At 43.0% G+C, this 15458-nt stretch overlaps 1 protein-coding gene across 9 annotated transcripts in view; it reads left to right on the top strand.

Annotated features, from left to right (window-relative positions):
- The window catches only part of EBF1 (EBF transcription factor 1), a 422576-nt gene that overhangs the window by 266554 nt on the left and 140564 nt on the right, over positions 1-15458 (top strand). For all 9 annotated transcript variants that reach the window (XM_020903301.2, XM_020903298.2, XM_020903297.2 and 6 more), the window contains one exon: positions 7334-7415. In XM_020903301.2, coding sequence (XP_020758960.1) covers positions 7334-7415 — 82 coding nt within the window. The remainder of the gene's footprint in view (positions 1-7333; positions 7416-15458) is intronic.

The following is a 15458-nucleotide window of genomic DNA, read 5'->3' as shown; positions in this document are numbered from 1 at the left end:
GCGTGGAATCCTCTCCGTGACCCTGTTTCTCCCCTTCTGGTCTTTCCCCCTGTTTCTCCCCTTCTGGTCTTTCCAGTCTCTCAGACAGAACTGCAGGGGTTTGAGTCAAGGCGGGTCCTCTCTCAGCGGCGCGTTATCAGAGAAGGGGAGGAGGTCAGCCGGGCAGTCAGAAACCTTTGCCCTCACACAGGCGCAGCCTCCCCAGCCCGCCCTGGTGGCACCCTGGGGTTTTGGCAGACTTGGCGGGTATCGTATTTTCACATGGATGAACTGTACTCTACAACTTCTTCTGTGTACTAGGAACCCAAAAGTGTTGACATTGAAAATAAAGTTTTCTCTTTCTAGCTGTTTCAGTCCCTTGTTTTCAAGGGTGATCTGTTTTTCATGGCAGGGGCTATGGACTCGTGTTTACCTCTTCACGGAGGGCTCCCATGGAGTAGCAGTGGTATTTCTGAGACAGTGCCTGGCATCTCGGGCATCTGGGTGGGGATAGGTGCTTTCTGGTTAAATATTTTTAATTTGAGAGAACCCTTGTACTCCAGGAAAGTCTTCTGGGTTACATCTGGGCAGTAGATTTAGTCTCAGAGGCAGATGGTTCTGCACTTCGGTGTCAGAGCCCAGAGGATGGCGCTGTTTGTGGCAAGGATTCCTCCAAGATGGCCTTTGAATCATGGGGCTTTTGCCTCTCTCCCCTCCAGTGAGTGTATGCAGGAGCAGCTTGAATTTCACACAGAAGGGCCCCGCAGTTGTTTCCACACAGCTGTTTCCCTCAGTGGGCCAGAGTGAGTCTCCGTGTCTTGAGTATCTTTGAGAAGGATCGTCTGCCACGTAACCATCTGCAGGGAGAAGTCAGAGGAACTTTCAGGGAGCCTGAAGACTGCAAATGGGGCTTTTATGTTTTGGTTTAGGGGTGCCTGGATGCGTTTCTTTTCCAGCCTGGACATTATGAGAACAGCTGAAAACATCCAAGCGTGATTTTCCAGAATTTGGGTGGGGGCGGTGAAAACTCAACCTGCTCAGCCCAGGTCTGTCGCAGTGCTTTGCATAATAATTAATGATGCACAAGCCGTTGCCTCGTGGATGGTTTTGCTGTGTGCCCTTCAGTTGTGACTAGCTGGAATCCTGTCATTTAAGCTGCTACCTTTCCTCACCTTCATGTCTTGGCCTTTGGAAAGAGCTACTTTAGTCATTATTACCTTTTGGTTTTTTCTTTCTTTCCCTTTTACGTAGGTCATTCAATGAAACCTATAGTTCTTGTCAGTTACATAGATCTTTGCTTCCTTTCTTAACCTTAACATTCAAAGAGAGAATACTTTCTGTACCTGAAAAATCTCAGTATCTTTGAGCATTAGAGCAGCTGATGATAGAATTATTTATTCTTCTATGACAGGTACTGTTTTAACAGTCTACATATATCACTCATTGAATTCTCAATAACCCTCTGAAGTAGGATTTTGTTGCCCCTATTTTACAGATGAGGCACAGAGAGTTTAAATAACTTTTCTAAAGTAGCACAATTAATTAAAGAGTAAAGGTAGGATTATGATGAAAGTCACACCATGTGGCTGGAAGGGATGGTACTGTTTCTTTCATGTTTTATTGAGGCCACTGAGGCTCAGGGAATTGTAGAAATTTACCTAGGCTTATCTTATCTTTAACCCAAGCACCTGTCCAGAGCACTCTACTGCTGTCTTCATCATAGAATGGTCCTATTTCTGCCCTTGGGAGGTCTGGGATTCTGTTTAGCTGTATAAATATTTACCAAAAAAACTGTTGGTTCTGAGTCCTGTGCCATGTAGTGGGTATACAGAGAAGATTTTTTATTTTACATTCTTTTATGGATGGGGCCTATCCTGTTGACTAATAACTTTCCTTTTGGGGGTGCCTAGTGGTACCTTTGGAGAAGGAAATGGCAACCCACTCTAGTGTTCTTGCCTGGAGAATCCCAGGGACAGAGGAGCCTGTTGGGCTGCCGTCTATGGGGCTGCACAGAGTCGGACACGACTGACGTGACTTAGCAGCAGCAGCAGTGGTACCTTTGGTATTTAGCACTGTGTTCGTCACATGGAAGCTACTCCTTATACTGAGTATCTATTGGTTGGTAAAATGTGATACCAGGAAATCATTGAATAGGCAGTTCTACAAATGTGTGTGATCGGTTCAGTAATGTTCGGTGAGGGGTAATGTCGTACATTAGCCTCGTTGGTGAACCTAAGCACAACTTCTGTTAGAGTGTCACTTTCCTAATGGAGGGGTGTGTGTGTGTGTACTCAGTTGCTTGCTCATGTCCACCTCTTTGCAACCCCATGGACTGTAGCCTGCCAGGCTCCTCTGTCCATGGGATTCTCCAGGCAAGAGTACTGGAGCGAGTTGCTGTTTCCTCCTCCAGGGAATCTTCCCAACCCAGGGATCAAGCCCATGTCTTCTGCAAGTCTCCTGCATTGCAGGCGGATTCTTTACCACTAAGCCACCAGAGAAGCCCTTCATAATGGAAGTAGGAAACTGCAAAATGCAGTAGCTCCGGCGTTGAGCTCTTATTGGGTTGGCTTTTGAAAAACTAACACTACATTGGAAAAATCATGCAGTTAGAAGTTGAGACATGTGGGTTAATAGTTTTAGCTCTCAGAACGACTGTAACTCTGTGAGTATTGTCATGTTCCTGACCTCTCAATTTTCCCACGCACATGGTGGAGAAGGCAGACCCAGTGTTGGTTTAGGTCACTTATAAAGTCCTGTAATCCACAGAGATAACTCATACGTTAGCGAGTCCTTTGGGCCAATATATAGGATATTAGTTTAGATTTGTCTTTCAGTAAATATCTTAATTTTATTGAATCTTAGTTGTTTTATTATTTTATTTTATTTTTTTGCCTTTCACATGGGTTAAACATTCCTGACCTGCCTAAGTGTAGGACGTCTGTGAGGGTTCAGTGAGATTCTGAGGATAGAAGTGTTTTGAATAATGTAACACTGTATGAATACAAGATATTATTTGTATTGAAAGTTAATGGAAAGGTGTCAGGTTTCTTGCCACTCCTTCCCCCATCCCCCCCCCCAAAAAAAAAAGCCTGGAGTTGGGTCCTTCTTGGGCTGTTTCCTGTAGTTTATGGACTTCTGGAACGCTAAGGGGTCAATGGGGGCTTTGTCTTGCCTTGGGTCAGTTTCCCACGGTTGGGATAAGGCTGCACACTCTTTCTGCCTGACAACAACTTTATCAAACACACCCGCCACACAAACTGTGGTAATTTGGTAGACAAAAGTGTGGTTTTGAGTTACGCTAACCTCCGCTTTATTCAAAGCACCCCCCCACCCCTTGGAATCTGATATCTTCTCTGCAGACCAGCAGACGTGCACGTGTCCCCAGCTTTACAGATGCCTTCAAAACAGCCTGATAACGCCCCCCCACCCCCCGCAAAAAAAATTTTGTGTGCCACATCTAACTCCATCTCTCGGTGGGGATATTTTTAATTCCTGCTTCTAACTCCTTGCAGTTCCTTCAAGGAAGTGTGATCTGAAAGGGTCAGACATTTGGCATCTACTTGGGGGAAAGCTTTGAAAGAATTCCTGATGCTCCCCCTGGGGTAGGGCTAGCTTTCTCCAACAGAACTAGCCCTTTGGAGTGTCTTTGCCACATAAGGGCTTGTGTGAGGCCTCAGGCACTAGTTGACGCTGTCTCTTCCCCACAACAGATGGTCAAGACTTCAGTTTCAGCTAGGGATCCGCTGTCGAGAGGGCGGGCAGAAGATGCTGCCAGCGTGCCAAGTGACAGGGCAGCTTAGGGTAACTGGGATCTGGTTTGTGCCCAGCATAGCTTTTGTGCTAACAATGGGCTGGTGACAGGCGCCTTGCCCGGCTCATCGCCTAGGCAGAAGATCCCCTGCTCCCTTGATTCTGTTTCCCTGGCAGAGCTAATGTCCTGTTTGCCTGCCTTTCAAAATCCATTTTGGCACCAGATGGACCCCCTCATGGTGGCTAGCAGTTGTCTGACTTGAAGATGTCAGAGGGTGTGCTGACAGCTCCTTCCAACACAACCTGAATCTGGCTGTCGGGTCTGGCTCAAATGGCTTTAAACATACACAGGTGGTGAATATTATCTATCAGTCCTGGAGAACCAGGTGTGGGAGTCGGGTGCCCACTGGACCGAGAATGGCAGCGACGTCTCCCTCCACAATGTTCAGGTTGCCGCTGTGGAAACAATTGTACTAATAATTACTCTTATTTGTGCAGTGGCCATTGTGGCACAGTTGCTGTCAATGGTACAATTAGTATTAATATCAACAATGCACTACTTCTGTGATTATTAAAACTACTGTAGCACAATGGTTAAAAGCACAGACTGTGCAAATTTGAGTTGATCCATGTTTAATAACTTGGGCAACTTATTTATATTCTCTGAACCTCAGTTTCCTCATCAATAAAATGGGATTAATAGTAGAGGTTATTTAGGAGGCTTGAATGGGAAAATATATTTGAAGTTCTCAGCTTTCTGAACACAAAGTAAACACCTAATACATGAGAGATATTATTATTATGACAGCCACCATCACTGTGTGTGCCGTGTTCCAGACACTGTGTATCATTGCAGTTAATTTTCATAGTTACCTTCTATGGTGGGGACTGGCATTATACCCAAATTCTAGGTAAGAAGTGTGGTGCAGAGAAGTTCAGCTTTTTATCAAAAGTCACACAGCAGTATCTGTCAGAGCGTGATAGGAATCTCATTCAGAATATTTTTAAGGGTCGTGGCTTTTCTATCATCCCAAGCCGACTCTTACTGTCAGTTTAGTGATAATCAGCCCCGTCCTGGGGTTTGTGTGGCTTTTAAATATTCTCTTCCAACCAGCTGTCCTTGAAAGAAGCAGCCAATTTTCGCACTTTGGGTGTCTTTGGATGTAAGCTTGAGCCCGGTCAAGATGGCAGACTCACTATCCCTGACCTCCACCACATCAAACAGTTGCCAACAGTCAGGTGCGATCGCTAGGGCCCCCAGCACTTTCTATCTGAGGGTTCAGAGGGAGGGGACAGTGCCGAGGCACTTACGATTGTGACTACTCCCTCCAACCCCTCCCCTGTCCCCCAGACTCCCCTGCTGAACGTGGTCAGGAGTCTGCACGGGCCAACAGGCCAGTGTTGCTCTTTGAGCTGGATTTTATTTTACCCAGCTGGGCTCAGTGTGCCGTGAGTCATTTATCTTGTTCAGAAAGGTTGATAAACTTTTGCCTTTCTGAAGAGAACCTGGAAGTAGGGATGAAGGATTGTTCAGAAGACAGATATTATTGATGGACAGTTGAATGTTGCATGATGTCGAAAGAGCTGTTTCAGGAAGATGTTTACATTTTAAAGTGTGATTTTGGGGGTTGACAAAGTCATTGTCTCTCTTCAAAGAGTTACTCCCATGCCCTACTTCCCTCTTGGCAGAGTCTAAGGGACTGGGGAAGAGAGAGATTCTGTTGGGACATCGCTTAGTCTGGTTTTCAGAAATGGGCTGAATTTGGTGCTTCCTTGTGCTGTGCTCTCATTATTGAGGTGCTATTTGGTTGATAGACTTTATACTCAGAGCTAAGTCCAGACATCCCAGCTTGATGGTTCCTCACAAATTATGTGTATTGAAGTAGGAATTTTACTGCATTGTAGACTTGAAATGAGGAAAAGGTGATGACAGGAAAATTCCTATGAGAATTTAACTGAGCAACATTTTAATGCATTGTAATATTTTGGGGAAGTGGGCCTGAAACCCACATCCCTAAAAGTAAAAATAATGAAGAACTTTCAGCAGCTTTTAAAATGCTTCTTTCCCCAAACATATTAATAGGTGGATGAAGAGGTTTAATTGCAAGTAACTAACAAGAATGCCCTAATTGGACACTTTTGATCATGCTGCCTTTCCATGATGAATTTCAGCAACTCCCACCTAAGAAATATAGAAATAACTCTCTTGATTTACGGAAAGGTAGAGGTAACTCATCTAATTTATCACCCAGTGCAGGACACTTTTAAAAGTTAGGATGGGTACTGTTCATCTTGTTATTGTTGCTCAGTAGCTCAGACTCTTGTGCGACGCCATGAACTGCAGCACTCCAGACTTCCCTGTCCTTCACTCCCAGAGTTTGCTCAGACTCATGTGCAGTGAGTCAGTGATGCCATCCAGCCATCTCATCCTCTGTCGTCCCCTTCTCCTCCTGCCTTCAATCTTCCCCAGCATCAGGGTCTTTTCCAGTGAGTTGGCTCTTCACATCAGGTGGCCAAAGTATTTGAGCTTCAGCTTCAGCATCTGTCCTTCCAATGAGTATTCAGGGTTGATTTCCTTTAAGATTGACTGGTTTGAACTATTCACACTTACAGTAATATAGCTGGTGTAAACTAGTATAGTTCCGGGCAAATTGAGACCTTTGGTCACCCTAGCCAGTAAAACCCATGGATCTCATTATAGAATCAATTCAGAGATCAAGGTGCCTGTGAAGCGGGACAGTCCTTCTTCCATCACAAATAGCTTTTGTCTATAGCTGGCGTGTAAGGAAAACATATGGGATATGTTCAAGAAATCAATGGACTTTAGTCAGTATGTGAATCTTCTCATAAGCACTCCTAGTCAGAATATTTTACTTGGGCTTCCCTGGTGGCTCAAAGGGTAAAGAGTCTGCCTGTAATGTACGAGACGTAGGTTTGATCCCTGGGTCAGGAAGATCCCCTGGAGACGGATATGGTAACCCACTCCAGTATTCTTGCCTGGAGAATCCCCATGGACAGAGGAGCCTGGTGGGCTACAGTCCATGGGGTCACAAAGAGTAGGACACGACCAAGCAACTTCACTTTCACTTTCATGTTCAAGAAATCAATAGTCAGTATGTGAATCTTCTCATAAGCACGTCTAATCAGAATGTTTTACTTGGAGATGCTCAGATAAAAAGTGTTTACCATGTCCTTATATTCATCCAGCATGTATTTTGCTGGTTTATCATCTGTGAATTTATAGGGCTTAAATTACATGTTGTTGTTGGGGACCATGAGTAATTCTCAGGCAATTATCTCCAACTGGAACCTGCCTTAAATTATAGGGAAGACTTACCCTCTCTTTGAGTGAAAATACTTCCTTGGGGGCTTAATTCTTCTGTGAGATCTGTTGGCATCATGGAGAGCATTCTCTTCATATAGAATGTCTAACTTGGGTGTGAAACAAAGACTAAAGCTTTCCACAAAATACTGGCTCTAACGTCATTCTGAATGTTTCAGAAAATGTATTCAGAGAATAGAATGCACAACCCAGAAGTTACTTTATTCCCCCCGCTTCTGTGGAGGACTGAAATGCTAACCATGGTAATTTGTTTCTTCACAGGTTCTTCTTGAAATTTTTCCTCAAATGTAACCAAAATTGCCTAAAGAATGCGGGAAACCCACGTGACATGCGGAGATTCCAGGTGGGTCTGTCTTGTCCTTCTTATACCTGAATAATGACATGAGTATCAGGAGAGGGTAAAAGTAGTCTTAGGTGGAGAAGATCCAGAGTATCATTATATCATTGTTTTCCCAGAGGCGACAAGCAGGTGAGTTTGGGTCCCTAGGTGTCTTTTCTCTAGAAGTTGTTGTTTTAATTAGAGAAGGATCAGGACTGGGCCAGCTGCGTTCAGTGGTTGAGGCAGTGGCACCCTTTGAGCCTCGTCTGGCTTCCCGAATGGACTCATAGGCTTAAACCAGGGGTCCCCAACCTCCAGGATCTAATGCCGGATGATCTGAGTGGAGCTGATACAATAATAATAGAAATAAAGTGCACAATAAATGTAATGTGTTTGAATCATCCTGAAACCACCCTCCGCTCACCCTGTCCATGGAAAATTTGTCTTCCATGAAGCTGGCACCTGGTGCCAAAAATGTTGGGGACCACTAGCTTAAACCACTGCAGGTTAAGTGAAGCACATAGAGATGATGAAATCTTTGCCTGAAGTTCTACAGGTAGAAAACTGGTCAATAGGAGCTTTGTGCTGTTTTGGAATTACATCACTTTCCTCCTTCCTTTCACTTGTTTTCCTTTTCCAATCTTGGAGATTATCAGTAATTATCTTGTTAAAAGTGGATCTCTGAAGAAGCAGGGTGTAGGGCAATGTGGGTTACATTCCGTCTGTTTGAGAAATGTCCTTGTACAGCCCATGTAAATGTTTTCAAGCATCAGTCAGATCTGCCACCATTTAAAGCTTTAGTGGTATGTTAACCTCATATAATTATACATTTGCTAAAGGAAAAATATGTGAAAATACATTTGTTAACTTCCAAAACACAGAATGGTGGTTGGGCTTTAGGAAAGGTTGCTAAATTCTAGGTACGTGCTTCTCAAACTCTAAAGTGCCGAGAATCCTCTGGGGATCTTGTTAAACTGCTAATTGAGGTCTGTGGTGGGCCTGAAATTCTACCTTTCTAACAAGCTCCCAAGTGATGGGCAAAGCCATGGACCACACTTGGACTAGCAAGGTTCTAGACCCTTATGTTGCTCTCCATCTAATTTTATGACTAACTCATTTGGTCAGTGTTAGTTTCATCACCAGCGTAATGATGCGTCCATCTATGGATGCCCATGTGGTTTGTCAGTGAAAATATCTTGGCGTTTAAGATGTGTTCTTAGGTGGAGTTAGTCTGCTTTAAGTGTAGATTGAAATATAGGATCTCTGAGGATCTGGACAAATTTTCTCTGCACATTCTCTGATGGGAGAAAGGGAAGTGATGATTCTGGGCATTAATTTTTGGATGTCAAGATCTCTTAGTCTCCAAGGTGATTATTTTTTTTAATAGGTGAGACTTAATAGTCTCATGAAAGAACAAATTCAGTAGAAAAAAGACCCTTGCTCCTGAGATTCTGAAGCAGTTCTGGAAATCATTTGGCCTTGACACCTTTTGTCCTGACAGATGAATGGGAGAGCCCCTGGATGCCTAGTTTCCTGGAAAATGTCTGTCCTGGGGAGCTTCTGACCAAGTGGGCAGACTTGGGTGCTCTCATTCCTACCTAGGACATTTTTGTGTTGAGTTGGAGTATCTTTGCTGGTGCAGCATGTGATGGTGTTAAATATGTGCTGCTAAGTGTCTTAAAATGTGAGAATGAGTTTCATATAAACTGTGTTGTCACTTACCTTGGCCTTGAAATGGGCCATGTATCTCCTTTGACCAAGCTTGGGTTAGGAAAAAGACATGTCCACACGAACCAATTCATGACATATAATAAATGTGTCTAGACATGTGTGATGCTTTATGAATACTAGGTCGACTTGGCTGTGCTTCACAGGGCGGCAGAGTTAGAGATAGTCTTCAGTGATGTTGGGAATCTAAAAGAGAGTGTGTGTGTAAGATTTCAGGGGCCTTATTTTCCCTCACAGGACCTGCTAGTGAAATGTCTGAAAGCTTTGAATTATAGGAATGTAGCTCTTGGATGAGATGAGAACCAACTCAGTCTGTTATTTTTGAGAGTGTCTAGAAAGCTTTATTTTTGCAGACAAAGTAGTTATTCTTTGTTGGGTAGAAGGGCTACTGAGACAAGGAGGCATGAGTTAGATTTCCACAAAACCTCAATTTCCTCTACTGTAAAATGGAGTAAAAATGATGATTCTTCTTAGTTCACAAAGGACAGTACTTTGAAAGCATAACCAATTTGCAAAAGATAAAATATAAATGTACCATTTTGAAGAAAATATTTGCTGTAAACTAAAGCTGGGCCAATAGTTGAGCACAGAGTTTCTCAGCCTGGGCAGAAATGACACTTGAGACTGAATAAGCCTTTGTTGGGAGGGAGGTGGATTTGTTCGGTGCTTCAAAGGATATTTAGCCAGAATCACTGGCCTTTACCCACCAGATACCAGTAGAGAAACCATCCTCCACCCCTCGCAGTCATGAGAGACACCAGAATGTCTCCAGACATTGACAAATGTCCTCTATGGAAAGGGGATGCAGAATTGTCCCTGGTTGGGAATCACTGGTTTAGTCCTATACCTGATGACCTCTGACATATTCTCCTGCTGACAGTGCTACTGTCCCAAAGAGTGCACCCTTTGATTACACTTGAAAGTTTCCCAACACAAGGTCCAGCCTTGACAATGCTCTTTCTCAGTATTCTCCAACTGATCCTAAAGTAGGTGGACCTTTCCCAGTAGGGGCTGCTACCTTGACCACTACAGAGTCAGTCTTGTGGCAAAGCAGAGCTCTATCAGCAATGATGAAGTCCTTATTGGAGCTCAAATTTAATCCAGTTTATTCCTATCACCTCCTCACTGGGAGAGGAAAGAGGGAGTCTGTGGCAGAATGAGCACTGGCATTTTGTTTTGTATTTGTGTACATTTGCGTATTTCATAATCATCACTTTTACACAGTTAGCACATGGTCTTATATGTGGTTGGATATATCTAGCAACTGCAACTCAATCAGCCCTAAAGACCATTGTCAGCCTCATTTTTTGTGTGGGCCTCTGCCTCAAGCTTGCTTTTCTTCCTGTGTTCCTTGTCTTGGTTCATTTCTAACTGTATTAAGTGCTAGGGAGATGACCATTTATATTTGGGTCTGCATTCATATTTATATGTATAAATATATGAGTCCATATATGCATCTTGATATACATCTATGGACATTGTCTGTAATGATGATCATGATGAAGCTAACAGTTATGGTGTACTTATTATGTGAGCAGTTTTGTGCTAAGTATTTTATATGAGTTACCATGTTTATCTTCACAACACATCCAAATAGGAATGAGGGTCATGCAAATAGGAAGTACTTCCACTTTACAAATGAGGTATGTGAAGTTTAGGAAAGTTAAGCAGTTTGCCTAAAGTCACACATCTGCTAAGTCCTGAGGCAGTGATTCAACCCAGCCGATCTGACCCAGATGTTCTCTAATGTGGTGCAACAGTAAAGAACTTGTCCACAGCCTTTAGGCAGATATGTAGTGAGGCAGTAAGGAGGTCTCTCTACATCTGAGAGCCCAGTGGGTACCTGTGAATAGTATTAGAATCCCAGGGAAGTCAAGGAACAGTGTTCAAAAGGGTGTTTGCCCTGAATAGAACTTAAGGAGGCCAGCTGCCTGAAGAACACTGGGATTCCAATATATCTAGTCAAGCAGAATGTGGAGTTGTGCAGAAGGGGAGGAACTTGAGCACTGTTTCTGATTATAGCCACGGTACTGGTCAGTGTTTACTCATGAACTTTAGAGAAAGAGGCTGTTGCTCCAAAGACTGCCTGAGCTTCACCTAATTGGTAGAGGTTTTGCCCAGTTCTCCAGGGCAAGAAAGACCCTTCAACAAATGAAGCCTGAATCCAGGCACCCCTGACAGCTCAGAGCACTCATTTGGAAATCATATTGACGTTCCCAGCTCTTAGGACTAAACCAAAAGGGGGAAGATGAGTCTTCTGTGCAGCTGTGCTGGTTGGCAGAGATGAGTCCTAGAAGCACTGGTGGAAGGTTTCCCATGAGCAAACATATGATTTTCCTCATTGTCCTCATAGTACGCTAATTGGAAAGCTGGTTTCAAATATTTTGATGTCAGTGTTGCCTCTGAGGGGAGTGAGAGAGATGTTGGCATGAGAAGACTCCCTTCTCCTCTTTACATCTCAGTGTGGCTTTCCCAGTGACACTGAAATCCCAAGGCCCAGAGACGTCTGAGTGAAGGCACGCCCTCCTGCCTGTCCAGTGGGCCTCCCCTTACCTGTTAGGGATGCGACTTTCTCTCTTGTCCCACTCCCCAGGCCAGCTGATCTGCATGCAGCCAGGCCAGAGTGCATCTCCTCTGAACAGCAAGCAGAAGCCTATGTAGGTGACTGAGGAGGACATAGGAAAGGTTGTTGATCTCTTGACATGTAAAGACATTCTGTCAAGCAAACTCAGCCTCACAGCAGCTGAGCTTCTGGTGTGTAAACAGAGGCTGCTTAATTACACAGGTCATGTCAATTAGCGTGACCTTAGCGTTTTTGAGAAATTCATCACTTTCTGCAGAGCTCGGCTGTATTCATAGTTTCAGGCAGTATGGAATAAGCCTTGTAGAGAATTTGGTACAGTCTTTTTATTTTTAAGCTTATAATTGATGTTTTCTTTTGAAATCCCCAGGCTGTGGTTAGGGTAACAAACTTGCTTAAATACAACAGTGGATACAGGCTTCATTCAGTTCTGTGGGTGTGGGGACGATGGGAGAAAGAGCAGGAGGGAAGGCGGTGGATAGAGACAGCTCTCTCTCCTGACGGGGAGAATTTCCCTGTGACTAAATGAGCCTGTTTCTTCATCTTGACACTAAAAAGATGCTAATGTCAAAGGACTGTGTTAAAACCATGTCACGGGTCTGGTTTTTAACTGACGGGAGCTAGACAATTCAAGCTTAAGATTTAAATCCTTATCAATAGCTTCCCTTGTTGGGGCTGGCAGAACGGGGAGGGGAGGGGAGGAACAAGAGCTGGGTACAAGCTGTCATCACAGTAGATACCGTAATACCTGGAAAACTGGGAAGTAAATTTCCAGATTCATCTTATTGCTTTAACAAAGTTTTCCGTAGGCTGTAAATCTGTATCTGTGTATAAATGTTCGATCTGTAACTACATGTGAACATAAATGTAAGATATGCTTGTTTATGCATGCATGCCTGCACTCAGTAGTATTTATTGACCTGGTAGGTGGTGAGTATATTGTGATAGGAACAGGAAAGATGGAGTGTTTGCTCTAATGAATCTTAAATTCTAGTTGGGATCTATTAGTTAGGATAATACTAGCTGCTGTAACAAATAGACCAAAGAAGATTTAATGGCTCACATTCAACAGGAGGTTGTTTATTCCTAACATAATGGTACAAAAGTGTTCTTGGTGGGTGAGTAGCTCTTGAATGTGAAGTAGTCTCCACCACCCCCTAGAACCTTATTGTCTCCATACATCCAGTTGAAGGGTAAAGAGTGCATGGAGGGGCTTGTGGGCTTAAAAACCTTGTCTTAGAAATGATTCTTGTCAAATCTGCCCACATTCTACTGGCTAGAAGTCTGTCACGCAGCCATGTATGACCACAGAGAGGCCTTGGAAATGTCTAGTTGTACTGTCCAAGAAGAAAAGATGGGGAACAGTGACCTTCAGTTGCTACACTGTGTATAAATAGATAATTTCACATCATTAAAAATTTCAATTATTGCTTTAAGGAAATGAAGCAGGGTGTTATGAGAGAGAACACCAGTGTGGAATGGGAGATGGGAACATACTTTAAAAGCAGGTGACCAAGGAAAACTTTCAAGGAGGGGACTCTCAAGCTCAGAGCTAATGGATAAGAATAAGTCATTCTGAGAAAAGCCAGAAGAATTTTCTGAACAGAGAGAACAGCAAGCCCAAAATTCATGTTTGTCTCTTGTTTTTCTGAGACGAACAATTTTCTTTTGCTTACTCATCATTTGGAATGGGGGTTGGGTAAGAAAGATGAGGCGAGACTACCAAGTTTTTCTTCCCCAAATTCCCACCAAAAATGTGTGGTCTTTCAAAAGTGATGACGTAGCCAGTGACATTAAAAGGTAACTCTCTGCCCTCCCCCCTTCTTTGGTGAAATCTATAAATTTTGGAGAATCCTTCTTATTTATTCAGAAGCCCACAGGGTATGATTAGAGGATTCTTAAAATATATGCCCATTCTCTGCAGTTTTGGTCTGCTTTTAAAGGCACTTAAAGAAAGAAGGAAACGTTCTCAACCCTTTTATTTCTCTCTCACCATTCCCCACCCCCGTCTTTTACTGTTTTGACAAACAGCACATCTTGCAATTAAATTCTTTACCAACAGAATGCTAGGGGCCTGAGCCGCAATCACTCTCTTCCTACAGAATAATTTCAAGATGCACCATGCTGATTAATTATACTGAAAGCAGCTCTAATGATAGTTTCAGAATACAGGATTAATTCACATAACATGGTAAATACAAATGGTGGATTTTCAACCTGATATATTAAACCATTACGGCTTATTGGGCAAATATGTATCTTGGCATGAGCCTTATGCTGGGCCTTGGCAGAAAATATGCATCACTGAAAAGGAATCCTTATGAACAGGATTTGATGAGTGGTAGCTCTGCACTTAGAGGAAATAAATTCCTACATTAAGTACAGTTGCTATTGAAAAAAATGTAAAATATATTAAAGGATAGACATAGAAGTGTTTGGTTTGATCAGTGTTGCCCAGTGGATACTGGATCTGAGGATGCGTGGTGCTTACTGAGACTTGCCAACCCAGAGATATTCTTATATTCTTCCACTTTCGAGGTGGTAACTTACAGAGCTCTTACTGTGTGTGAGACCTTGTTCTAAGTGTTTTACGTGTATAATTTTATTTGTTTTTCTACCCTCTTTCCCTTGTTTACTTTGCTCCAAATGAGCACATTGACCTTCCTTCTCTTCCATCATTTTTCTTCACCAAATATAGTAAACTCATTCCTTCCTCAGGATTTTTGCACTTGCTATCCCATGCCCCTGGAAATTCTTCCACCACATCATTGAATGGCTGGTTACTTCTTATTAGTCAGATTTCAGCTAAAATGTCACCTCCTTAGAGAGGCCTTCCTAATCATCCACTCAAAAGTAGTTCCCGCCTGGGCTTCACCCCCTTCCTCATTTTATTTTCTTCTTGGAACTTTTTACCTTCTGAAATTTGCTTTCATTGTTTATCTATTTATTGTCTAAAAATTCTTTTTTTATTTTGTACAGAGACTAAGCTCTTGATGGGCACATACTTTGTCATTGCTGCTTCTCCAGTACATAAAATAATGCCTGACAACTATTCCCGTGATTCAATTACTTATTTAAGGTTACAAGCTAGTGAGTGATGGAGTCGGGGTTCACACTCAGCACCGTCTGACCCCGGAATCCTAACTGACGACTATATGCTATTTTCTTGCTTCCAGTTTCTGTGTCCATGTACCATGGACTCATAGGCAGAAAGCACACATGGCAGTTATGTATACTTGGGCTCACTGTTACTTAAAGTGGCCGGTGGGAACACATAAATGGAGCACCAGTTAAATGCCAACAACAACATTAAAAGGCATCAAAAGTATCCTGATCCACAGAGAGAGAAACTAGGTTCAGATCAATGATGAGTTTTTATGTCTACAATGTGTCACAGTTCAGGAGACAGAAGTTGAGTCTAGTTTCTAATGGTTCAAATTAGTTTAGCACAGGAATCCAAGGATTTAGAAGTGTCCGTTCTTGTCTTACTGTTAAAAGAAGAGATCTTTTTTGTCTTGAGGCTCAAAGGCTGCATTTAATTCAGCTACTCAATCCCTCACTCCTGCAGTTCCACTCTGTTACATCCTGTAGGTTCATGCGTCCTCCATAATTTGTAATGAGTTATTTGGGACCTTTCAACCAGATAGAAACTTGCAATCAAGCTGGTTTCAGAGAATATCTCTTTGTATATCAGCCAAGGAGATTTTAAAGGACAAAGTTAATGAAGACCCAACTGCTGCAGACCATTTTTATGTAGA

The sequence above is a fragment of the Odocoileus virginianus genome, chromosome 3 (assembly GCF_023699985.2).
Source record: "Odocoileus virginianus isolate 20LAN1187 ecotype Illinois chromosome 3, Ovbor_1.2, whole genome shotgun sequence".
NCBI classification, from domain to species: Eukaryota; Metazoa; Chordata; class Mammalia; order Artiodactyla; family Cervidae; genus Odocoileus; species Odocoileus virginianus.
The sequence above is the reverse complement of the archived record's forward strand: the minus strand, read 5'-3'. Positions and strand labels throughout refer to the sequence as shown.